The 26,258-nt window shown below is 42.4% G+C and overlaps 1 protein-coding gene across 2 annotated transcripts in view; it reads right to left on the minus strand.

Annotated features, from left to right (window-relative positions):
* The window catches only part of ME2 (malic enzyme 2), a 44,781-nt gene that overhangs the window by 10,496 nt on the left and 8,027 nt on the right, over positions 1–26,258 (minus strand). For both annotated transcript variants that reach the window (XM_025167351.2, XM_007429315.4), the window contains exons 2-11: positions 16,209–16,330; positions 13,739–13,872; positions 9,642–9,791; positions 8,389–8,464; positions 5,488–5,649; positions 4,503–4,606; positions 2,773–2,882; positions 2,560–2,657; positions 1,602–1,715; positions 394–508 (exon numbers count right to left, since the gene is read on the minus strand). In XM_025167351.2, coding sequence (XP_025023119.2) covers positions 394–508; positions 1,602–1,715; positions 2,560–2,657; positions 2,773–2,882; positions 4,503–4,606; positions 5,488–5,649; positions 8,389–8,464; positions 9,642–9,791; positions 13,739–13,872; positions 16,209–16,316 — 1,171 coding nt within the window. In that variant the 5' untranslated portion in view covers positions 16,317–16,330. The remainder of the gene's footprint in view (positions 1–393; positions 509–1,601; positions 1,716–2,559; positions 2,658–2,772; positions 2,883–4,502; positions 4,607–5,487; positions 5,650–8,388; positions 8,465–9,641; positions 9,792–13,738; positions 13,873–16,208; positions 16,331–26,258) is intronic.

Raw genomic sequence — 26,258 nt, forward strand, 5'->3', positions numbered from 1 at the left:
AGTAACTCGCACAGAGCGTGGCCACTGCAGGAACATTCTGGAATGAAGCAACACACAATCCTCGAACCGTGTGCAAGCTCCTGCTTGTGGCACTACAGATGGAAAGAGAAAGAACAAAGTGAAAAGAGGCCTCATTTTTCTGAGCTCCACTCAGCAAAGCTTTAGATCAGCGTGTTTCAAACTTGGCAACTCTAAGATGTGTGGACTTCAACTCCCAGAATTCCTCAGCCAGCATGACTTCTGGGAGTTGAAGTCCGCACATCTTAAAGTTGCCAAGTTTGAAAAACGCTGCTTCAGACAGTTGGAAATTCCAATATCAGAAATCTTTGAACTTAGAAGTAGAAGCGGCAAAACTGTCAGATGAGTAACTTAGAAATCACCTAAAGCTCTCACCAATAATAGCAGAAGGCTGAAGCACATTCACTGCGTGGAAGAAAGATTTTGGCATGTGCTCTGGAGCTGGGTGAGTAAAGGGCTCCTGGTTGACATCTATCGCTTGATCCCGGCCCTAGAAGATTATAAGATAAAGAATAGCTGGTCATAAAAACAAAAACAAAATGGATGTAACATTGGATCATGTGATGGCTGGTGTGGGTCTTCCGGGCTGTGTGGCTGTGTTCTGGAAGTTTTGTTTCCTAACGTTTCGCCAGCATCTGTGACCGGCATCTTCAGAGAGCAGGGTCACAGACCACATGGGAAAACTGATGGAAAAACACAATTTCCAAACAATCTTCAGACCCACCAGAAAAATACAAGAAGTGCTAAAATCAGCAAAAGGCAAAAGGGATCTCCTCACCGCCGCAGGAGTATACCGCATACCATGCAGCTGCGGGCAAGTATACATCGGGACCACAAAACGCAGCATCCAGACCAGATAAAAGAACATGAAAGACACTGCAGACTACAGCAACCAGAAAAATTTGCAGTAGCTGAACATGCTCTCAAGCACACTGGACACAAAATCCTATTTGAAAACACAGAGATACTGGACAACACCAACAGCCACTATACCAGGCTATACCGGGAAGCCATTGAGATTCACAAACACCAGCACAGCTTCAATAAAAAAGAGGAGAGTCTAAAAATCAACAAAACTTGGCTACCAATCCTGAAAAATACAGCCTGCAAAAGGTCAACGAACTCAGCTCAACCACCAGGACGTGTGAATAGTTCACACAATGAACATACTAATCACCCCCAGCAGCCACTCATTAACAACTCAATAGAAGAAAAAAAAACCCTGCCTAATCCCCAGGAAGATACACACATTTTCTGACACCAAAACAAGCAGCCACTCGATAACCCAAACCCCACACCCCCCCACACCCCCCAACTCCCCCCACACACCCCAATCCCCCCTTCAGATCTCTATAAATACCCACAAAAGGGTCACATCATCCTGGGCACAGAGAGAACTGCTCCTGTCTGTGCTCCTGCCCTCTGAAGATGCCGGTCACAGATGCTGGCGAAACATTAGGAAACAAAACTTCCAAAACACGGCCACACAGCCCGGAAGACCCACACCAGCCATCGTATTCCGGCCGTGAAAGCCTTCAACAATACATTGGATCATGTCTTTCCAAACTACATAGGTGCCGTACCTGAACCAATAAGCCGTATTTATCAAACATCCAAATTTTCTTATAAGCTTCTTCCGTAGAAAGGCCATTTTCCACCATAGCCATGACTATGAGATTTGCAATTCCAAGGGCAGCCTGACAGAGAAGCGAAACAGAGGAAGAATTATGATTTGGGAGAGCTGTTAACCCCCTGTGTTGGCAGCAATAAAGTAGTTTTGGAATTCAGTTTCCAGAGAACAATCATTAAGGAAATAAATCACACTGGGTAAATCTCTCTAAACGTTTTTATTTGCTCACTGAATGGCTATTCCACTTTTCCACCACGGAGAAATAGCATTCAGGGCTACGAACTATAAAGACAAACGCCATGCAGAAATTTAAAACGGAACTAAAATAACAACAGCTTGATAAAATAATATGGGAGCATCATGATTGAGTCATTCAAAAGGCAAGAGTGAAAAAAGGTGTGCCTTGAAATGCTTTCTGAAAGCAGCTGGCTAAACGCTAAGGCTTACGCCACGTTTTTCATCTCAGCGGGAGCACTCTGCCGTTAATTTATGACACTGCTGAAATTCAACAGTGTAATTGGGGGCGGGGAGCTGGGACCCACAAAAAGGAATTTAAGGATGACATGTAGCTCTAGGGTTGCCAAATGCCTATCCTTGCAATACTATCAAAGGCAGTGTTTTTCGAACTTGGCAACTCTAAGATGTGTGGACTTCAACTCCCAGAATTCCCCAGCCAGCATGGCTGGCTGGGGAATTCTGGGAGTTGAAGTCCACACATCTCAGAGTTGCCAAGTTCAAAAAACACTGCTTTAAGCACTCTTCAAGGGTAGCCATACACAGAGGGCATTGCAGCAGTCTAGTTGTAACCCATCCTCAGCACAGAACGCTGCTCCCAGCTCTGACTGGCTCAACAACCGTCACAACTGAGAACTAAATGCAGCAGCCTTAATGCAAACAACTGCGCGACTCACTTCTCCTGCCCCGAGGAAGAGGATCCGGTGTTCGGTGAGGGGCTTTCCAATCACCTTCTGCGCTGCCAATAATCCAGCCAAAGCAACCGCCGCCGTCCCTAAGAAAAGACACGCATTTCTCAGGGGCTAAAAAGGCGCCCGTCGAAACGCAAGGAAAACAGAGCCCAGATGGGTTCGTGGGGAGACGCCAGAAGCCCAGGGCTGATTGCTCACCTTGTATGTCATCATTGAAAGTGCAGTATTTTTCTCGGTATTTCCTCAAAAAGCGGAAGGCGTTATGGTTGCCAAAGTCTTCGAACTGAATGAGGGTGGTCTGGCCATACCTGGAAGACACAGGGAGAAATATTAAATGAACAGCAACGCCTTCTAGTTGTTCTACATTTTGCACCCTGTACATTTACCTCTCCAATTTAAGTGCCCTAGGCCAACATGGCACCAAAATGGATATTTGGACATTATTCTGATACAATGCAAACTTGAAAGGAGCAGCCTTCATCTTTAGATCTCTAGGACTTAAGGTCCTCTTGGATTTTTCCTTTCTTTGCCCACAGCTTCTACCTCCTCGTTCTAGGCCACTGATGGTGAACCTATGACACATATGTCACAGGTGACACACCAGCGTTCACCAACACCCAACAACTGTTCTGTTTGAGTTACCAAAGAAACTGAGTTTGTTCTGCTGTATTTCATTTTTGTAATTATCTGATGTTTCTTTATATAATACATAGCATCACACATGACTGGGCTGTATTTTTTTTTTAATAAATGAGTATGCAAAGAATTGTTTCTCTTTTGTTCGGGGGGGAGGGGGTGACCCGCCAGCAGAGTCAAGTTAGGCATTTTCCAAATTTTTGACACGCCGAGCCCAAAAGGTTCACCATCACTGTCCTAGGCCAAGCAGCGGGCCACCAGCAGCCTTCAGGTCCCCATTGCAGCACTTCCCTGATGGCACAGCATCCAGCTGTTTTGAGATGAGAAACACATGAAACAGCTGTACAGCAAGCTATGATGTAGACCAGGATCAGAGAAAATCCCTCGGCTCCCTGAAAACTCGTGGGGACCTTTGCTCAGTCTTCAGTCCCCACGTTGTTTTTCTATCATTTAAGATAAGAACCCAATTTTCTCACATTTCTTCTAACATCTAGGATTTTTTAAATCTTTATGAGCCTTACCAACAGACCTAATGTGCCCAATAGCTTGTTTACTATTCACGCAGGATAGTTTTAGGCACGTGATGTGTTTATACTACAAAGATCAGAACCGTGCACACCATGGTATTTTCTGTGACACTATACAGAAGTGAAAGTTGGACTTTGAAGCAGCAGCATAGGAAGAGTATTGAGGTCTCTGAACTTTGGAGAAGTTGGAGAAGACTCCTGAGTATACCATGGTCAGCCAAGAAAACAAACTGATGGATCACTGAACAAATCAACCCAAAGTTCTCACTCAAGGCATAAATGGCCAGGCTGAAATTATCCTACTTTGGACACGTGATGTGAAGACCCAGCTCTCTGGAGAAGGCTCTGATGCTGGGAAAGGTGGAAGGAAAGAGAAGACAATGACCAGCAGCAAGGTTCGTGGATACACGATTGGAAGATTTTTATCGTTGTTTCTTTTTTTAACTACACTCATTTGGCTTTAGGGCATGCCTTGCAGTTTTCCTATTTCGGAAGGTCAGGATGCCACACTGCTCATTTTTAGGGAATTCCACTGCTAAATTTCAACTGCGTAGTTAGGAAACCCTCCATGGCCCACAAAAGGACAGTCTGTGACCATATTCATCTCTTGGGATGCCAGCTGCCAACATCATCTTTGTTAAACAGATACTCTTTGATCCCTCAAAGTCTTCTTGAATATACAGGAAAGGTTGGTTGCTGACATGTGCAGGGTCTTTCCATGCTTGGAGTGGAATAAGGGAGAGAAAAGTGATTTGGGGTTTATACCTGCCTACAATGGCTTCCATGAATTCATCAATTAACTCATCATAAAGCAGTGAGCGGTCTCGTTTCTGATACAGTCCCATATAAAATGGATCTTGCAAAAGTGTCTAGGAAAATGGGAAAACAAAGTAAAGTCACTATTAGTCTCTGACACTGAGTCAAATATATTCTGCCACTCCCAGGGAAGATGGATACAGGTAGTCCTCGACTTATGATTATTCGTTAACGACCGTACAAAGTTACAATGGTGCTGGAAAAAGTGACTTACAACTGGTCCTTGCATTTACGACCATTGCAGCATCCCTGTGGCCACATGATCAGAATTGAGGTGCTTGGCAACCAGCATGTATTTACAACGGTTGCAGCGTCCTGAGGTCACATAATTGCCATTTGCAACCTTCCCAGGGAACTTCCGACAAACAAAGTCAATGGGGAAAGCCAGACTCACTTAACCACCACAGCAAAAAAGGTCATAAAATTGGGCACAACTCACTTAATGACCACATCACTTAGCGACAGCAGTTCCTGTCCCAATTGTGGTCGTAAGTCAAAGACTACCTGCAGGACATACTGAGAATCCTTTCATTGTAGTGGAATTTTAAGCACTTAGTAATCTATTAAAAATATTCTACAAATGCTGCAAGGGAAGGGTGCAAAGAAATTTGCATTTTAGAGGGAGGTACTGAGAATGTGTTCACTAAGATCATGTCAACATTTTACAATTCTGGCCAAGGCTCCAGTGGACTTGTTTGGATCAGATGTTCTGGGTGAGAGAACCAAAAGAGCACTAAGAAACTCTTCCCTACCTCTGTTTCCTACTGGGTCCTCCTTGGCAGGACAAACACAATGGCCAAAGAATATCAATATCCTAGTAGCAAGAGGTGGAGGACATCTAGCCTAACCCCTGCTCGGGAACATCTCACCCCACCAATGAACACCACAGACAAGCAGCTGGTATCTGACGGGTGTAGAACATGTAATAACTTACCTGATTGTCCGTTCCAACATCAATACATACAGGAAGGCACTTATCAGGTCGTATTCCAGCACAGGCTGTGTATAAACAGAGCTTGCCAACTGGGATTCCCATTCCATATACTCCCAGATCCCCAAGGCCCAAGATGCGTTCTCCATCTGTGACGACAACAGCCTTGAAGGACAAAAGTGGATATGGAACTGCATCAGATCACATGAAGAAGGAAGGAAGGAAGCCCCTCCCTTACTAGCTTTATGGTCTTTTTTGCTTTTATAACTACCAAGACTCAATTATATTTAGGCTGAAGAACTAATTAGGTTGGATCACATCTCACCCTGCTCTGTGACCACCTCACCCACAATAAGCCTGGTCAGCCCTTCAAGGTAGACCAGATTTGAGCAAGTCATGATACTAAAACTACTTTTATTATAGAGTTATAACAACAGAATCTTGCAACTCTGAATGTGTCTTCCCCCTCCCTGTGTTTATCCTATAGAGAACTAGGAAGGGAGGTCAAATCTGAAACGCTTTCTCAAATTACATTCCTGCTTTGGACTCAGATTTCTCTTATCTGACGAAAGCCTTGGCTGCGGTTCTTCCCCCTCTTCCTCAAGGAGATCCTCCCAGCCCATTACACAGAGTGAGTGCCTTCCCTAGGACACTGCCTCTGGCATGGGGAATCTTCTGCGTAATGGAGCAAAGCCTACATCCAGAACGTCTTGTGATTCTTATTGGCGATCATCACTGTACAAACATTGCTTTTGGCAGTGAACCTGTTGCCCTCACAAGGTACAAAGCAACCATTCATCTTCATTTTTGGAGATCTTGGACTGAATTCTTGAAGAGACCCTGACGTCAGATTACCCCAGCTTTCTCCAACCTGATGCCCTCTAAATATGTTGGAATCACAGCAACCCAAATTGCTAGCTATTAGCCAGGAAATATGGGAATTCTGTGAATTTCTAACCCAATGCACCCGGGGGACATTAGTTTGAGGAAGGCTGGAACAGGCAGTTCCAAGCTAAATGTCTTATGGCCTGATTCAAGGAAAGCTTCATATGCTCACACAGTTGCCATACAGTTCCAATGCATACTGCATTACCTACCCTGGGGGTGGACAGCCTTTTCTATCTCACATTTCTCAAAGAACGTGGGGGCTACCATGACAGACACACAGGCCTGCTTCCCCCTGCAAAATTAATGTATATGTTTAAGGGCATTTTGTTGTGGTCATCATTAGTGATTATTTTTGTTAGATCTATATCTCACTTTCCATTCAGGAGCTTAAGAAAGCATACATAGCACTCCCTCCTTGTGGCTCCCCCCCCCCCCCATAACAAGCCTGTGAGTTAAGCTGGGCTGAGAGACCGTGAATGACCCAAAGTCACCTAGTGGGTGAGGGAGGAGGACATGGCTGAAGGACTAGAATTAGGTCTTTCCACTCTTAATCAACATTTTAACCACTATATTATACTGTCACTCATGCCTCTTCGGGAAAAGTTTAAAGAGTTCATAAAAGTTTCACTGACTTCCCCTGTATCCCATGTGACTCTTTCTGAATCCAGCTATGATGCGCATGCAAAATGTTTCAAATTTCAAAAACTCTGAACTCGAAATAGTCTGATTCCACTTTGAACTTTACGGAAACGTTCTGACCATGTTCTGATTATTCCAAAGCATGAAATGGGCCCGCTTGAAGCTCTAAAGTTCATCTTCTCTGAATCCACAACGGGACTGTGACAAGCTCAAAGCATTTCCAGAATGGTTGGGACACCACCAAAACATGTCTGGACATCTAGTTCACGGTTTCAAATTTGAAATATTTTGCACATCTCTAATGAGTATCACTTGAGAACCACCGATCCAAGCTTGCATGTTTGATAGTCAATAGATGTTATGCCCTTTCATCAGAGAATCCTGAGATTAATAGTTCAGGGAGAGAGGGCGAAACACCTAGAGATGTGCAGCACTCTAACCAAACTACAAATCCCAGAAAGAACGTGTGAAAAGGGAAAAATGGGCAGGAGAGAACTGCTATAAAGCCATCAGAGGCTCTGGGTTGGCAGATGTTCTCTTCAGCTTTGACAATCTTGGACTTACTCCATCTTTTTCCTAGACATACAAGCTTCTCTCATTTTAGAAGAGAGATTTTCTGCAATGAGCTCAGTCAGTCATATCCTCAATTTTCTCTCCTCCTGTCTCCTACAAAGAGAGACCCGCACACTTTTTTTTTTTTTTTTTAAGTTAAGCTTGAAGAGTTGCAATGGCGACACAATGGCCTTACCAGGGGGGGCAGGGCTGAAATGTTCAGCCTGTTTTTTCCAAGATTGAAGATACTTAAAAGAGTTAGAACATGCTTAATACAGGCTTTTTAAAATTGTGGCCCTAAAAGTGGCAGTTCGTTACTTGATATCTGCTGTGTGACCCAAGGGGCATGAAACACTGCAAGCAATGGGTTGCTCAGCTGTAGTTCCCTGAATAAACCATCATCATAGTAAATCATAATGGCTAGGTCAGTGCAACAAGCCACAATCAACAAACTACAACTCAACTTGGTATAATGTGTGAAGTTGTAACCTGCATGAACCCAGAAAATACAATGGAAAGAAGAAATGTTATGCTTCCCATTCACCACTGATAACAGCATGCAAGAAAAGTTAGATCCCAAATTTTAGGCAGCTTTGGTATTTATCCAGAGAGATGTCATAAAATCATTACAATCCATATTTGGGAGGTCTCCACCTTCATGCTAGGACACCCACAAGTGCAGCAGTTGCACACAAAGCTCACAAAGGATTCATAGTTTAGCTTGCAAGCATACCCCCTATCTATTTGTTAGCTGCTCTCAAGGAAGTCTATCTGGTACTATGGAAAATCCACATGGAAGAAGAAAACACAATATACAGTCAGTACCTTCACATCATTTTCCGGCCAGTTGTTCACAATAGATCGGATATGGCCCCTATCTGTTATGGCAATGAATAAGCCTCTGCAAAAAAGTCAAGACAGAAATACTCTCACCACCAATTAATTTAAGTCGCTTTTGTGTTTGTAAGAGTCAGCCTGGTATAGTAAACGTTCTCCTTAATTATTTCAAAAAGTTAAACACAATGCCTTTAAAGAAAGAGTGAAACTAAGATAGCACTTGAGAAATATGTCACTGTTAAAAGGTTTACAGAATTTGAAAATACAAAATTAATCTGATCTTAACATTCACATCAACTGCATTTTGTCATGTAAAATGAAGCAGAAAAAAAACATCCCTGAACAAATACAATTCAGGAAGGAAAGGAAGATTCAAAATACTTGAGTGAATGTTCTCTTTTTCCCATTATTCTCTATGACTAGAAACAGCAGTACAAAATTCCAGGATAGAGATTTTTTGTTAATATAAGGGAAAAAAACATCTTTATCACCCTTCCACAACTTGGTCCAACTCAACTAGAGAGCTCCAAACAGGGAAAGTATTATCTAGATTGTATCATAATATCAATCCATTTTATTTATTTCATTAGATTTAGACGCCACCCAATTCCAAGGTGACTTGGGTTATCTACATTGTGGCACTGATGCTTTGAATGGATTTACTCAACTAGCCTAATCATATACAAGGTTTATCAGCATTGAAGCTGCTCAAAAAAATTGAAAAAATTATGATATTTATAGTCTAGCTTCTTTAGGAAAGTCAAAATTGTCAGCTGGACTCAGCTTTAAAAAACAAAGCAAAAAACCCCCCTTCACTTTGGCTCCTACAAATAAGAAGAGCTTTTGGGAGAACGGCCAGGAAATGAACATTTATTCCAGGAAGTGAAAGGACGGTGAAGAAAAACACAAATAATTTTATTTAGAATGTTTGTACAGCCCTTCTCAAGTTAACAACTCCCAGGGTGGTAGAGAATTGAAAATGGACTCTAAAGCAGAAACAGAAAGTGTGGGAGGAGGAAGAAGAGATGAAGAACATGGCAATGAGACAAGGAGGAGCTAAATTTTTAATGTGAATTGACAGAAAATGAGCTCATTCTTTGATGATGAGCTTTTGGCTTCTTTACCTACCGCCAGCAGAAATAGTGCTTAAGGAGAACAGTAGATCTGCTTTTGAGTTGCCAGAATGAAAGAGCAGAAACCTAAGCAACAATTAAATAAATAAATTATAAGGGCGTCCTTACTTTGGCCGTCTAAAAATATGCCCATACTGGGAACACGCAAGGCCTACTGTTGGGGTATAGACAATCGGCATTAATTGTTCGATATCATCTTGTAGAATCCTGTAGAACAGCTTCTCGTTTCTTTCCTGGATTCCCATCACATAGATGTATCTGCGCAGAAAGAAGCGGAGAAACACCATGAAGTTTGTGTGCCTGTAGTTACATATTTACAATGTATTTAGAAAGCCTTTCCTTTTGGGGCTACAAACCTTCCCCAGGCAGAAAAAACATATTTATTCAGTGATAAATATCAAAATTAATAAAACGCATGGATAAGGCATATTGTCCCCAACACTAAAATCCAGAATCCATTACAATTCAATTAAAAATACTGTTAGAGAAGGAAGTGCTATGCTATGTATCCCCATCCTGAGCTTCTGGAAAAAAGGCAAGTTGTAAATTTAATGGATAAACAATGAAATAGAATATAAAGGAGGATTTAGGACTCATGTTTTGGACATCAGGACCCATCAGCTTCATATGCAATGCTAAAGACAAGGAACCACTGGAGTTGTAGTCCAAATCCTAGGGAGGGTTAGGTCTCCTATGAATTAGGGCTGTCCAAAGAATAGAGACGGGAATCATTTTGTACTGAAGATCCCTCTGAAGGAGAACAATAAGCAGGAAGAGGCAATGAATGAAGAGAGGAAAAAAACCTGGAAGATTTTTTATTGTTGTCCCAACACATTTTGGAATTATTCCTTTATTAAAGGCACTCTAAGAACACAATTTATATACTGAAAGGAATGCAGTATCTTGCTCAACATGTTATGTGTTCGTGTATATGACATTTGTGTAAAAGGTAAAGGCTAACAGTGTCATACTGTTTATTTATGCAAATTTGTTGAGCACATGAAAATAACATGTAAATGCATAATGTGCTAAGCAAGGTGATGCAGTCTTTCTTATGAACATTTTTAGAGCATCCTTAATAAAGGAATAATTCCAAAACATCCACAATCATGAAATATTTTTGATTGGCATCCAGGAATCCTTCTCTTTTTATTTTTACCCTGAAGGAAAATATCAAGGGGAAACTAACCTTCTCCCAAGCTGCCTCTGTGCCACTCAAACTACAAATTACACTCAGCAAAATATTCTCCAATGTTTTCTAATCAATAGCAACTTCGGTTTCAACAGAGGAACAATGAGGTGAGAGATGGATTGTCTTTTTTTTTTTTTCTCTCCTTCCTATCGTTTTTCTGAGAGCCAGTCTAGAAACTGGGAGACCAGGAGTTCTGGTCCTGCCTTAGGCACGAAGCCAGCTGGGTGACCTTGGGCCAGCCCCTCTCTCTCAGCCCCAGGAAGGAGGCGGCCAGGGGAAACCACTTCCAAAAGAACTTGCCAAGAAAACTCCAGGGACTTGTCCAAGCAGTCGCCAGGAGTCAAGACTACTCGAAAGCATACACAAACACATCATTTCATTACTTAAAATCTGTATTATTTATTACAACGATTTCTATCCTGTCTCTTGATACAAATGCTACCAAAACAGTTTCCAAGCAATGTCAACAGTCATAAACAGAGGTAAGAAATATTAAAGCAAAAAGAATAACTTCTGGGACTCTTTTCAGATTACAGTGGTGTGTGTATCTAAGTGAGACAGACATTTATGATGCTCTTTGTCTGCCTTCGTCCTCCTATCCATACACCCCTAAACCTATTAACACACCTTAAGAAACCCATATACCCACTTGTATTATTTTTCCCAATGGAACAAAAAAAAGTATGGCAAGGAGTTAGATCAGGAGCCCCCCAAATTTGGGAATTTTAAGAGCAGGCTATTGGCAATCTCACAAAATGGTGGCCAGGACGGCAAGGCCTTTAACAAAATAACCATTTATCAGGACATGAAGTGGTAAGGCTGCCCCCAGCCTTCTCAGCAGATTTACCAGATCCTCTCTATTTCCTCAGCTTATTTCTGTCTCTTTTTCTGGGGAGAGAGCCCTACTTTGAAAAACAGTATTAGCTTTCTGCCTCCTGTCACTTACTAAAGATGTGGACTGGGATATGCACAAGACCCAGAAGCATTCATGGAAATAGCAATTCATGGAAATAAATACTATGCCAAAAGCCGGCCTCCTACTTTAAATATTTGTTTGTTTGTAAAAGATTCTAAGCAACGTCTGGTAGAACATGGCAAGCACCAGCGAATGTTCCATAGGAACACAGGAACCCAGACATTTTAAAGGTGGGACCCAGGGTTTAGAACCTGAGCAAGAAAATGAACAAAATGGGAAGATTAAGCAACCCCCTTTTCCCTACCCCACTCCAATGAATCATGCAACCTTTAAGTCCTCTGCCTGTTAAAGAAGGAGAAGCAAAGTATGGTCCTCTGGGGCTGCAATTCCTACTGGACATGCAAGAAGAGCTTATGGGAACTGGAGCTGAACAAGATGTAGAGACTCATAGGTCTTCTATCCTTAAATTCCTGAGCCAATCAAAGCTGGGGACTGATTCACATCTTGCAGTATACTCTACATGGGGCCACCCTTGAAAAGTGCGCCCAGGTTATGAAAGGCAACTTCCTTGGCAGTTGCATTTGATCTCCACTGACAGTTAGGAAATCTGTAAAGACCCATCGCTTTTGCCAAGCTATGGATTGCTAATCCATTTTACTACTTGTTTCAATTTATGGTTTAACTTTTCAGATTTCTTAAAACAGGGTTGTTAGCAATCTTGAATATTTGCTTGAGCAGAAAGATGGGGTAGAAACCAAGGAAACAATCCAAATGAACTTAAGATCCAACAGAAAAGAACTCTGTGTGTGTGTGTGTGTGTGTGTGTGTGTGTGTGTGTGTGTGTGACAATGCCTGATGTCATTTTTGGCTTCCTGAAGAGGAGACTGTAGAATCTGGGAGAACAAATGTGAAGTAAGCAATCTTGCCACTGGCTATGCTATGATGGGTGAAGATCCCAGCTTGCTGGACTGAAGGTTGGAGAAGACAGGAAAATGAAAGCCGTTGTGGAAAATAAAACAGGCGACAAGAGCTATTTTTAAAACAGAATGCACATTCTAATCAACGTTGGTTTCAGATTCCATATTCAGCATTACAGGTATGCCAGCTGCAAACGTTAGTTCTTGTGCAGTTAATAGGTGGTTGTGAAAATGACCTTAGACTACAGCCAAAATGCTGTGCATACTTATTCAGAAATAAACCTCCTGAACCTCAATTTACTCCCTAGAAAAACACACCCTGGATTAGGCTGCAGAAATCTTCATATCAGGGGAAAAATGAATGCAACTCTGATTAGTCAACATTTGTACGATGGGTACAGCTCTCTTGATAAGAAGTATTCTTTCAAGCAGCGTGTCACTTTAGGGTCAATTAACCAGCTTTCTGTTATTGCTTCCAGGAGGATTATATATTAACGCTCAAGTCATAAAGTATGCTTCCAGTTGGATGGGGAAGAGAAAAAGAATGCTAAAAGAGAAGGTTCCTGTGACTTAAAAAGGCACTATACAACACAGATGGATAATACGTGTGCAGGCACAGATACACGCTTTTACATATACAGACTTTCAAAGTCCAGGGAAGCGTGTCATGGCTTCACCAGAGGGGCAGGACTTAAATTTTCAGCCATACTGAGGGGTAATTCTGGAATTTCACTCAGAATAGATGAACGAAACCTAACCCAGGGTGAACACACCTATCTGGAGGCAGAAGTCATTTTAAAAATGCCAGTAAAAATCAAACTGCCTTTGAATTTTGGTAGGGTTATCTCAAAGGACTCTGGGGAAGTTGCAAATACAGGATTGGGGTGCTGGAGGTTGCCTACTGACCTGGCCCTATTTGCATTAAAACTAGCAACAAAATGCAAATCTTGAAAAATGGCAAAGAAGGGAAGAGATGGCTTGCAAAAGGTAAGACATGGAGATAATGTTTGAATGCATTTGGCCCCTTTTGAAGGACAATTCCACCAACCAGCTTTTTCCCCCCCCAGTGTATCTGGGTCATCTTGCAACTGCTCTCCTCTAAATCATAATTGGAATCCAATCGCAGCAAGGCACAGAGAATCAGCTCCAAAAGAGTAAGACTCCTCCAACACGTTCTTACTTCTCTAAGGGATCCGTCATTTTGGCTATGTTCTTATGGAAACGTAAAGCTTGGATGTCCTGCGTCTCAAACTTTGGAGGTAAGAGTCCTTGAAGCCCCAGCATCTGTCGTTCTTTTAAGGTAAAAGCCATACCCTGAATAGAGACAGCAAGAGGAAAAGATACAATTAGTCCCAATTCCAGGTTTGGTGAAGTCCTTAAGCCAAACGTAATGGGACTCTACCTGCCCTTCATCAGATATATGATTCCTTCCTTTGCCCTTAATCTAGGACCAACACTCCCTCTTTTTTCCTTCTTTCACATTATTTAATGCAGCTCATTTTCCCCCTATTTCAGAGTTTAACACAATTAACACTAAATCTGGTTATATGAGCTAGAAACAGGTGCCACTTTTAATAAAAATGTAATAGGTTTTCAAGCGCTAGCCACGGATTTTTTTTTTTTTAATCCGCACTCAATCGTGACCAATTCTGCGGCGACTGCCTGGACGAATCCCTGCAGTTTTCAAGGCAAGGTGTTTCGGAAGTGGTTTGCCAGGGCCTCCCTCCTAGAGCAGAGCCCAGCTGGTGAGCACAGGAGGCGGGGTTTCCGTTGCTTTGCGCCTTTTTCGGGCGTGCGCGGCTTCCGTGTTACTGGCAACTGCTCCTGTCTCCCGTGCAAGCACCGCCAGCATTTTTCCTCCCACCGGGGTGAGAGTCCCCATTTATCTACTGACATAAGTTTTCGAGCTGCTGGGTTGGCAGGAGCTGGGGGAGGAAGCAGGAGCTCACTCTGCTGCGCGGAGCTGGGCTTGAACCGCTGAAGTGTCGACTGTTTCTGGCCAGCAACTTTCAGCATCATTAAGCCGCTGCGCCACCACGTCCCCATTAGCCACGGATTAGTATTTCGTAATGCAGCCATGAAGGCTTTGGAAAAGATATTCAAATGATGTAATGTGTTTATACCTACAAAGATCAGAACTGTACAAGTCATTGTATTCTCTGTGACACTCTATGGAAGTGAAAATTGGACTTTGAAGAAGCAGGATAAGAAGAGTATTGACACTTTTGAATTTTGGTGTTGGAGAAGACTCCTGAGAATACCGTGGATAGCCAAGAAAACAAACTGATCGATCATCAAAGAAATCAACCCAGAGTTCTCATTCAAGGCACAAATGACCAGCTCAAATTATCCTACTTCGGACACATTATGCAGAGACCTAACTCTCTGGAGAAGGCTCTGATGTTGGGAAAGGTGGAAAGAAACAGAGGAGGATGACAACTAGCAGAAAGGTGGATGGACTCAGTTACAGTGGTAATGGATGCACCACTGGAAGACCTGAAAGACCAGGGACAGATCATCATGGAGAAAGTATATCTATGTGGTCACTTGGAGCTGAAAATGGCACATAATCAATCAATCAGGTTTTCAAAGTCCTCCCCTTGGAGCTTTTCTTTTGTAATTAGTGTACACGGTCTTCAAAAACAGCTAGCAAGATACTGCAAATTAAACTTTTTTTATTGCACAAAATTACACACACCTTGAAATAAAGGTGAATTATACCTTCATATATTGGGATATAGAAACATCATTTGCCTATATATACCAGTATAGAATTTATGCTATAATTTATGGCATATTTATATTTAGAGACTGTATCAGACAATTCTTGGACAATTTCTTGTACGGGGAGGGGGGGGGAAGGGAAGCAGGACTGGAGCCTGCCAGTTACCAGCTGGGTGGGAAGAAAGGGAAAGGAACATTACAGCTTTCATGAAACATCCTGTAGTTCCGCAGAAAGTGAGGACCTGTTGCACTAATCTTAAATCTTGTGTCTTTTAAACAGCCAAGGGCACTCATTCAGTCTCCCTCCGGCAGATTTAACTTTGGAGATTCCAATTCCAGGTTTATCCAGATGTTTGCTGAACGTGCAATTAAGGGGAAAATTACTCTGTATATCGGTCAAAAGGGACAGACATTTGGGATGAGTAGAAGGTCTGGCCCTCCCATATATCCCTTACGTGCCCCTCTATCTATGGCTGCAATTCTTAGCCCTGATGTTCACTTAGCATTCTTCATCCTCTGATTCAGGGTTTCTCAACCTTGGCTACTTTAAGACAGGTGGACTTCAACGCCCAGAATTCCCCAGCCAGCATATGCTGGCTGGGGAATTCTGGGAGTTGAAGTCCACCTGTCTTAAAGTTGCCAAGCTTGAGAGACCCTGCACTAGGGCCATGAAGAGGGATACAATAATACAGCAAAGGGGGGATTTATTACAATTGTCCACATTGCGACTCTTCATCTGAGTGACTACCTACCAACAAACTGTGGTCATTCTGGCTTTGCTCAATAATGAGCTTCTCTCTCTCTCTTAAATCTGGCGCTGCCTTACGTTTGAACACAAAGCTCTTGCAGCAGTTTTAGCTTATGGTAAGCTTCACAGCACAGTTGGAAACTCAAGATGTGGCATACAACACACCCATGAGACTTACCTTGTTTGTCCTGGGGTTCAGCATCAAGAGCTTGCCTTTCTCTCTCGTATGTATGCCACGGTGTGCCAAGATGCAGGGGGAAACAGCTATTCTTAATCGGGAGAACATTTTGTATAGCTTGCCTAGGAGAGGAAAAAATGGGGACAGTCTTGTCTGTTTCAACACGTAGAGACATAAGCAGGTGCATAGAAATAGCAAGATTTTCCAATCCTAGTCCAATAATATATGGCTGTTTTAAAAAAGGCTGTCTATAAATAAGGCATGAAGACCTCTCTGAGGGATTTAAATGATTCAGAAGAAAAAGAAGTCAACATTAGTGTATTATTTCTGGTAGAAGGCCAGGCAGGTGGGATTTATGGCATTTTCTTAAGTGCTATAAAAAGTCCTTCTGCTCCTTTCTTCTCTAATCTTTACACCAGTGTTTCTCAACCTTGGCTGGGGAATTCTGGGAGTTGAAGTCCAGACAACTTCAAGCTGCCAAGGTTGAAAAACACTGCTCTACACACTCAACGGAAGAAGGGTCTTCTCCTTTCTTCAAGAAGAAAAGGAGAATCTCTCTCTCCCCTGGATCCATTGTTATCTGTTGTAGACACGAAGACTTTACTGCAAGGGAGATGTGACAGTTAAGGCACTGAATGACCTTGGCCAGGTATTATAACTCCAACCAACTCAACTTACAGGATTTTTGCTGTGGGGAGAACTTGGAGGAAGGGACCTATCCACACTGCCTTGAACTCCTGGATGAAAAAACATTGTACAACTTTATTGATGTCCTCACACGTTTGATGCTGGGTGAACCTCTTTCCCTAATTCCTACCACACTATAAGGTTGGGTCAGAGGTTGTTTTCTCACTCTGTTTCAGATATCAGTGGACATTAGGAGGATCATGAGTCTCTTCAGCACACTTTTGATTTTCCCAAGAATGTGGCCTTGAGGAGTGATGTACTGTAGTTCCCAGGTAGAAAAGGTGCCACTGACTGAGTACAGGGAATGATGGTAACTGTAGCCCAATTTATCTCAAAGGTGCTGGGTTTGGGAAGGGTACTGTGTAACCCAAGAAAAGGGAGCAGCTCATTTGCCCCTTTGCAAGACACTATTCCAGTGAACGCTTCTTTTGCTATGCACTGTTTTACAGTACAGTAACTGCTATAAATTGGCAACAGTTGTTTTAAATTGGCATAGTTGTTTTACTGCAAAGTGAAAGCCAAGGGAAGCAGCTAGAATACATGAGATTTGTAGCCAACCATGGACAACACAGTTCACAGTTAGCAAGCTTTTTTAGTTCAGTGCTGAAGGAGTAGGCAAAAAGAGGAGGTCCCAATTCAGGACTCTTGCACCTGGAACTGAACTCACGAGACAGATTCACATGATGCTTAGAGAAGTATCTCAGGTGCAAGCAACATCAAGGGAGGGGACAGGGCAAACCTAAATCTGTTGGAACCAAGCATCTCCTCCTGCCCATGTTGCCCAATTCTGCTGCCAACAAAGTTCAGATCCTGCCAGTTGTTAACTTCAGGTGCTGTGTCTTCACTCAAGCGACCTTAGGTGCAGTTGTTCTTTTGGGCCAGGATGAGGAATAGATCCCAACAAATCATCCTCTTCAGCTCTAGGAAAAATGGCTGTCTCAAGTTCTTCCCTGACAACTAGCTGGGACATGACCCTCTCCTGCAGGTCCCAGTCTTCAACAGGTCTTGTATCCTCCTCGGCAGAGGCAGGCAGGATATGCTGCCTCCAAACATCAATCATGACTAGCCCACAGCCATTGTCTGCAAAGGCCTTGAGGTTTAGATGATACCTATAAATAGCAGCTGGGCGCCAACAGCAGGCAACAATTGTCTAGCCTAAAGTGACTCCTGGCAGAGTTTTCCTAGGGCTGCCTGCTTTGTGTGTCACCTGTTCTAAAACATCCCCTTTCCAATGTCAAAGGGTGAGCATCAGCAGAAGTTCCCCAGGCTGGGTCAGCCCCACTGCTTTGTCCGTGCTGTTTTACCATCCAGGTCAACTGCTCCACCGGGGAGAAAGCCTCACAGCTAAAAGAGTGTTAATATCAATTGTTTATCCTTCCTTCTCAAACACTGTCCAGTCCTAGTCCACTGGTGAGTCCCAACACTGTCTTGGAACTACACCAAAGGGGAACTGAACAGAAGAATGTGTCATTTCTCTATCCCTTCCTCTGTTGCTTCCATGCATTTAAATTTGCAAGCTTCCTGCGGCAGAGAAATGTCCCACCTTACTTTGTGAAAGCCCTTCCTTCGTGAAACGCTGAGTAGGTGGTATGTGAATAATAAAAATATTTGAACTTGTCAGCTTGGAAGCAGTTATTTCCAACAGCAAATTCACCTCCCAAAGGGGAATGGAATCTCCTGCAATTGTAACGAGACTCCGAAGACAACCGCTTGTAGAGGGCACAGTAAGGGAGACGACCTTGAGGGTACTACGCAAGAACCGTTACATAAGCAAAGAGGGCTGAAACATTCTTTAAGTCCTAGGAAGCCGGTTAATATTCGGAAGTGACTCAAGAAGGCTCCTCCCTGGTTCCCTGGGGGTATAAGAAGGAGGTGAAGTAAAGCACATTCAGGTTTGCAAGATTCTGTTATTATAGCCCATTTTAATGAACTGTAGCTCTCATCTTGTTGTGGAGCTGATTTTCTGGTCTGGCTGACTTGGTGGGGCTGACACGGCTACTGTTATCCTACAGACAGACCAAGGGGGGTAGCCTAGGACCCAAGAGCTACCTAAGGCTCTCAAACACCACATGTATAGTTCTCTTTCTTACGTAACAAAAAATCAGTGCCCTTATTTCCTCCGTTTTGCAATAGGAAACACATAAAACCTATAATGCAAAAAGAGGCAATCTGGCCTCCCTCCAGATGTTGTTAAATTAGAGGGTCTCTCACCACTAACCACTATAGGAGTAGAAGTTCAACATCTGGAAGGCCACAAGTTGCTTACCCCAACAGATTCAGGTTAAGCTTAACACAGTTTAAAACATAATGGGAAAACTCTTATCTACCCCAAACGAAACATGTGTGACACAGCTCCAGCCATTTTGCATCAGTGCCCTACCCACTGTAGTCTCTGGTCCTCCCCAAAATGTTAACTGTGGCCCCTCAAAGGTAGTCTAGTATATTGTATGGTTCCAACAAAACAAAATAATCAGAAACTCATACTGTATAAATGCAGTGATGTAAGAAGCATAATACTTTATAAATTAAACAAATTAAACTCTTTACAAGTTGCTCCAGGGTATCACAGTGTTCCAGGGTTCAAGTTATTAATTAACTTTATAAACACTGAAATTCTAGATGCAATATTATGTTAATCAATTATGAACTAGTGCGTTCAGGCAAAGTTATACGCTCTGGCTTTGAAATCAGATTGTGCTCCACATTGTATAAACCAAAGATACTCTCATAAATTGTATTTCTCATTTGATGCCAATGACCTGAAGGTCCTTTGGACATTTTTTACAAGAAAAAAGGGAGCTAACGTGCCTGTTTTTTAAAAAAAAATAGTTCTTTTTTCAGTCATTCTGCTTAGCCGCCCACTTAAACCTGTGTGTGGGTGCAGAATCAACTTTGCCTCCTAAATCACAACTCTGACTCACATCTCTGAACTGCGGCTTAGCTATCGCTTTGAGTCTGAACCAGACTAGTTCAGACAGGCTTGTGGCCAAGTTTATCCACGCACTGCTTAGCAACACAACCAAATGGAAACTGGGTATTGGAAACAAAAGCAGGTTTGCGCAGAATGATACTGTACCATGATAAACTAGGTAGATGCAGAAAAATGCAGCTGGCCTGCAGAAATTAATTGTTTCAGAGCAAATTAACAAGCAGCAGACCAGACAGGAGTTGTAGCAGAAAACTGTTTTAAATCCATTTTGCAAATTGAGATGTTGTTGGTGGACAGGGAGAATCATATTAAGTTAAAATTTTTATTCAGGACTTGTCAGCACATTACAGCTAGATTGTTGCACTGCACTAAACCATGATCTATTTAACCATGGTTTATTGAACAGATCCTGGTTTAATTGAAGTTTATTGAATAAACCAAAACTGGTTGATGCACAAACTACACTGCAATTTAAAGTGTTACATCAACCAGGCCTGGTTGAGTAGTACTGAGGCAAATTCAATACTTGTCAGAAAGGATGGGGGTCCAGAAGCAGGCCTTTTTGGCTGTGGCCCCCTTGCTCTGGAACACATTGACACCGAAGTCATGATGCCTCCCTTCCTACTGACGTGGAGGAGGACTGTGAACATGATGCTCCATCTTAAGAGTCTTTGGAGCATAAAGTGCTAAACAATGAAAGTAGATGTCCAGAACATGTTTGGTTCCAAAACTGGTTCCCTGCTCCATGATGGATGAGATATGTTTTTATGATGTGATGATTTTTGCGTGACTGTGTTCACTGTTTCTCTGTTCTCTTATGCACCATGGTGAGTCTTGGCTGGAGACAGCCTACAAACAGTGGCAATAAGTATATAAATAGTATGTTTAAGTTATGCCTGCAAAACCTGGGCTGTGGGTCACTGCAAATTCCGTAACAATTTGTAGTTTCTTTGGGTACAAGCTGAAAACAATCCTAAGGAGATCCATGAATTACTACAAAGCTATGTGGGAAAATAAAAGATATTCCACTGTTATTTTTTTCCAAATTGGTAACCAGTGTGTTCAGTCATATTTCCTGTCATCCATACCCAACATAACTTGAAGATACTAACTGCTAGGGAATTGCAATGGATTCAAAATTAATTTATATTTTATTCTATTTTTATTTGTCCTTAGAATTTTATCTTGCCTTGTCCCTGAAAGTTCTAAGCATTAACTATGAGGGGATTTCCCCATCATTTTTATCATCACAACAGCAAGCCTGTGAAGTATGTTTGGCTGACAAAGTCTGGGTTCATACACCACATTAAATCATGATTTGACTATGTCATAGTAACTTTGTTTGGTAAACCATAAACTATGATCTACAAGCACATCATGCTACAGAAAAAACAAAATGGGCACATGCAGCTTAGCAGAATGTGTGAATCTAGCTGGTGACTGCTCAAAATCACCCAGTCAACTTGCATGGCTACAGGTGGAATCGAACCCAGAACTTCCTGGCCTCATCTCAACATCTGTACAACTCACTCAATAGTAACTCTGAGGTTTATTTTCCAAACGAATACGCATCTTAACAAATATACCCATGGACCACAGGTAGTCCTCACTTAGTGACCACAATTGGGACTGCCAACTCCATCACTAAGTGATATGGTAATTAAACAGAAAATCATATAGCTGTGATGGGCCTACAGCCTCACTTCTACTGCAGTTGTTAACTGAATTACCCACGGTTGTTAAACGAGACATCACATGACCACAATTTGCGATTTTACTGCCAGCTTCTCCACTGGCTCTGCTTGTTAGAAGCTGGCTAAGAAGTGTGAAAATGGTGATCACAAGGCTGGCTAAGAAGTGTGAAAATGGTATCACAAGGCTGCAGGACGCTGCAACGGTCATAAACACCCACTGGTTATGAAGTGCCCGAATGTCAATCACATGATATGGAAGCTGTGACAATCATAAATATGAGGACTGGTTGTAAAGTTACTTTTTCAGCACCGTTATAACTTTGAACAGTCACTAAATGAGGCGGTCAGTAAGTGAGATCTACCTGTACTATATCAACCAATTTCACACTTCCCATATCAATTAGCAACATAATTATTTGTTTTTTTCACTTCTTAAAGTGTTGTGATACTATTCTCACGTTCCCCCATGATTAACCAAACCTGCCCATGGGGTGATGGTTCAGTTGAGTCCTTTTACAATGATATTCGAAGAAGACTCATCTTCCCACTCCCGCTACATGCACCCAATTATCCTGAGGAGCTTCTTGTTGACTTTCTTTTATCAGGCAAGAAAAGTGCTATCACTTTTGTAATGTAGCAAAGTTCTGTACAGCAGCTGGGAATGCGCGCAAACAATTGACTACTGCACATGGCTGACATACCTGATTCATTCATCTTATGGCTAAGCGGATATTTTGTTTGAGTTCTCCTCTCTTTCTGCTGTAATTAGTTTATATACGTTTTATCTGATCATTCACACCGAAATAAATATTATCTACCTATTCTCACATTTATTTGAAAGTGTAAAAAAAAAGTTCAGAAATGAGTTTGAGAAAAACTAGATTTTTTTTTTAAAAAAATCATATATTAGGATAAACTGCATATCAAAAAGTATCTCTTATAAAACAGTACTTGCAAAAATGGCACTCTTAGGGAGAGATGTGGATAAACTTTGTGCCCACTTTCACACATTTTAAAACACCTGTAAACAGATGCAGAAACTTGAATAAACTGTGACTATCTTTGAGAAACAGAGATATTCCTTCTTAATCAGAAGCTGGAAGCAGAAAATGAATTACTGCATAGTTAATGCAGCAACTATCTGCTTTGTGTTACTGGATGGCATGAATTAATCCTTCCAGTATATTTAGCCAAGATATAAAGTGCACAAAAGGTATTCTTGCTAATAAATTAATTAACTTTTCTCCCATTAATAAACTACCTCTGGATCCAGACTGCTCTTCTATCCTGTGGAGGAAAGAACAAAGGAAATGGTTCAAGAGCCATCTGGCTCCAGGATGATCTAATCTTCCATTATCGTAGATCTAATTAACCATTACAGCCCTTTCCATCTCCCTTTTCAAATAAATGCTGCTTAAACAATAATGAATCTGGCCAATTTACTGAGCTCCAAAATTAATTTTCAGTGGTTGTTTTTGCTGCACAAGGAAATCAAATCGATTATTTCTGCAGTAATTGGTAAAAACGTGTGTTTTATTTCAATATCTCAGCACCCCTGCACACATACATCTTTTGGATCAAAACATTTTAATGAGCCCCTTCACTTTGGACTGTTTGGTACACAAGTGTTGGGACTGGGGGAAAAGGAACACCAGTGCTCTGCCATCTTCTGCCCCCCTAACAGCTAGCACAATTCACTCTGTGGGAGATAGTTAAAACTAGTTGCCAGTTCCAATGGAATAGAGCTCCCCAACCCCATCTTAATCTTCACTATGCAATGTCTGGTTCATCTTGTGGTTGCAAGCCCAACTCTGCCTTCCTAAAAATCCAATATTCAGCAAGCTCTGTGGGGGAAATTTTCAGTAAAATCTTAATTACTCTTGGTTTTCAGTACCTTCTGTGGACTTCAACTCCCGGAATTTTCTGGCTGGAAATCCTCAGAGTTGATAGGCACACTGACTCAAGGTTGGGAGAAAGCTGCAGTCAAAAAGACTTGATGGAACAGTTGTGGGTTGGTCAAGGAAGCACCTTACAAACCCCACTAGCTAGACCAGGCCAGCAAATCAACTCTACAGATAAAACTATTTCAATCTCTTTTATTGAGATTGGCTATAACAACAGAAACTTGCAAGTCTGATTGTGCCGTACCTGCTCCTCCTCCTCCTCCTCCTCCTCCTCCTTATATTCCAGAGAATTAGGGAGGCATTTGTCTGAACTACTTCCAAATGTTCTCTCATTGCTCTGGACTTAAAAAATGCTCCAGCCATCTTTTGCTTAGACAATGGATCCTGCATATCTCTGTCAAGATCATCTTCCTTACTCCCCACACATCTCTACCACACCACTGGCAGGTTGGGGGGGGGTTTGCTTGTGCTAACAGTTTTTGTGAAGCACTCTTTTTAAAGGTTTTGTAATGCCCTAGTCGACACCATGGATAAAACACCTATGGGGAACCCACAACCCTCTGAAATTTTCCATGTAGCCCAAGTGGGCACCCAAGCCATCACTGTTACCTTTTATCTCCGATTAACTACTTGGTGAACTGCACAGGGAACAAATGGAACAGGGAAGAGGGTACAAGGGGTAGGACTTCTACTGTCTTCATAAGGAATACAGGGTTTTCTACAGCCATGAAATCTCTGAGGGCAAGCTGAGGGACATCTAACCACCCTGAGGAAGATGATCCATAGGCAGGAGGTCCTCACTCCTTCCACTGAATGTGCTTGCGGAGCAGCAGTGAGAAATAATGTATGTGCAAATGGAAGGGAGCTGATTATCTGGAAATGGCAGATTTTCACCAGCCCAGGTGGATGCAAGAAAATGGGGCCCTGGCCCACCTCATACAGCCTGGCATTGACAATATTTCTGCTGCTGCATGTTTACACATGGACTTTGAAGAAGCAGATAGGAAGAGTTTTGAACTTTAGTGTTGGAGAAGCCAACCAAGAAAACAAACCAATGGATCAGCAAACAAATCAACCAAGAGTTTTCACTTGAGGCACAAATGACCAGGCTCAAATTATCCTACTTTGGGCACATAATGCAAAGACTCAGCTCTCTGGAAAAGGCTCTAATATTGGGACTGGTGAAAGGAAAGAGAAGAAGAGGAAGACCAGCAGCAAAGTGGATGGACTCAGTTATAGTGGTGATGGATCCACTGCTGGAAGACCTGAAAGACCAAGTTAGGGATAGATCGTCTATCTATGTGCTCACTAGGAATCGAAAATGACTTGACGACATGTAATCAATGTTTACACAACCGCTGTTGGAGTTATTAAACAACATTGATTTGGCTGAGATTCTCTAGCAGAAGAGAAGGCAATGAGGGAGGGAATGCATATATCACACACCTGACCAGAAGGAAAACTCGTGAGGTGTCTCTCTGTCACTCCCTAGTCAACCCAGCTTATTTCTGCTTCCAACCCACGTACCCCTTTCTCAGTAGGTAGGCTCTTTTTCAAAGAAAACACTGGGCTGAGCCACCCACAATTGTAATTTTCAAGAATACAGTGGTACCTCTAGTTACGAACTTAATCCATTCCGTGACTCTGGTTGCAACTCGAGTTGGTCGCAACTCGAGGTAAATTTTCCCATAAGGTTAAATGTAAATACAGTTAATCCATTCTGCCCTCCGAATTTGGTCACACCACGAGGCAAATTTCCCCATAAGGTTCAATGTAAATACGGCTAATCCGCCCTCCGAATTTGGTCACACCACGAGGCAAATTTCCCCATAAGGTTCAATGTAAATACATATGGTTAAACAGTTCTGAAACATATGCATTTTATTTTTAAACCACAAAAACATGAAAATAGTCGAGATGGTCGACTTCGCCATCTTGTACTCCAAGGCCAGATCAGTCACACGAATACCACAATCGTGCTTTTCTATAATGTCCTTCTTAAGTTTGATCGTCACTTTTTTCTTCAAAGCCTTATTCTTGCCAAGCCTGCTCTGCATTTTCTTTGGAGCCATGCTGACAAGCACACCAAACACCTTCCAAACGCCACAAAACACACCACAAGCCTCACTGAACGTCTCCTTGCTACCGCGATCTTGCCCACAGGAAGCCGCGACCACGTGGCAGCAGGGAAAATGGCTGCAGATCCGGTTCGTAACTCGAGGCGGAGTTCGCAAGTCGAGGTAAATTTTTGGGGCCAGAGCTGGTCGTATCTCGAAAAATTCGTAAGGAGGGGTGTTCGTAACTCGAGGTACCACTGTACCTGGGCAACCTCCCTGAGACCCAAAAATTAGGCTGGTACTTAACACACCAGCTTCTCATTCATTTCTTTAAAAGAAAGTAAATTTCAGAAAAATAAAGTAGGCCAGCGAGCCTAAGCAGTCACCAAGAGATTCAGAATTTGCAAGCCCCACATGGCCTAGGAGGCTTCTCCATCCAGTTTTCAGCTCTTCTTCTCAGTCTCATCCACAGGTCCACTAGAGGCTTTCCACAAGCTCTCTTCCCATGCAAGAGTGGGGCACTACTGAGGAACCGCACACCGCCTTTCCTCCAACCAAGTATTCAACATTCAGGCTGATGCAAGAAAAAAAAAATCCCGATTCTGCTTCAAAACAAGGTTCCTCTTTTGAAAGAGAAGACAGAGGCTGATAGCACATGCCAAGAGAAGTGGTGTTGATTAGGAAAAAAGACTGCAAAGAAAAGAGGAAACTGAGACATAAGGAGAGCTGGGGATGGGCAAATGTTCAACCATGGGAGCGCCCAAGCCTAGCATGAAAGA

The sequence above is a fragment of the Python bivittatus genome, unplaced genomic scaffold, assembly GCF_059951505.1.
Source record: "Python bivittatus isolate LINGU-HERP-01145 unplaced genomic scaffold, Pbiv_v1 ctg000570_np1212, whole genome shotgun sequence".
Taxonomy (NCBI): domain Eukaryota; kingdom Metazoa; phylum Chordata; class Lepidosauria; order Squamata; family Pythonidae; genus Python; species Python bivittatus.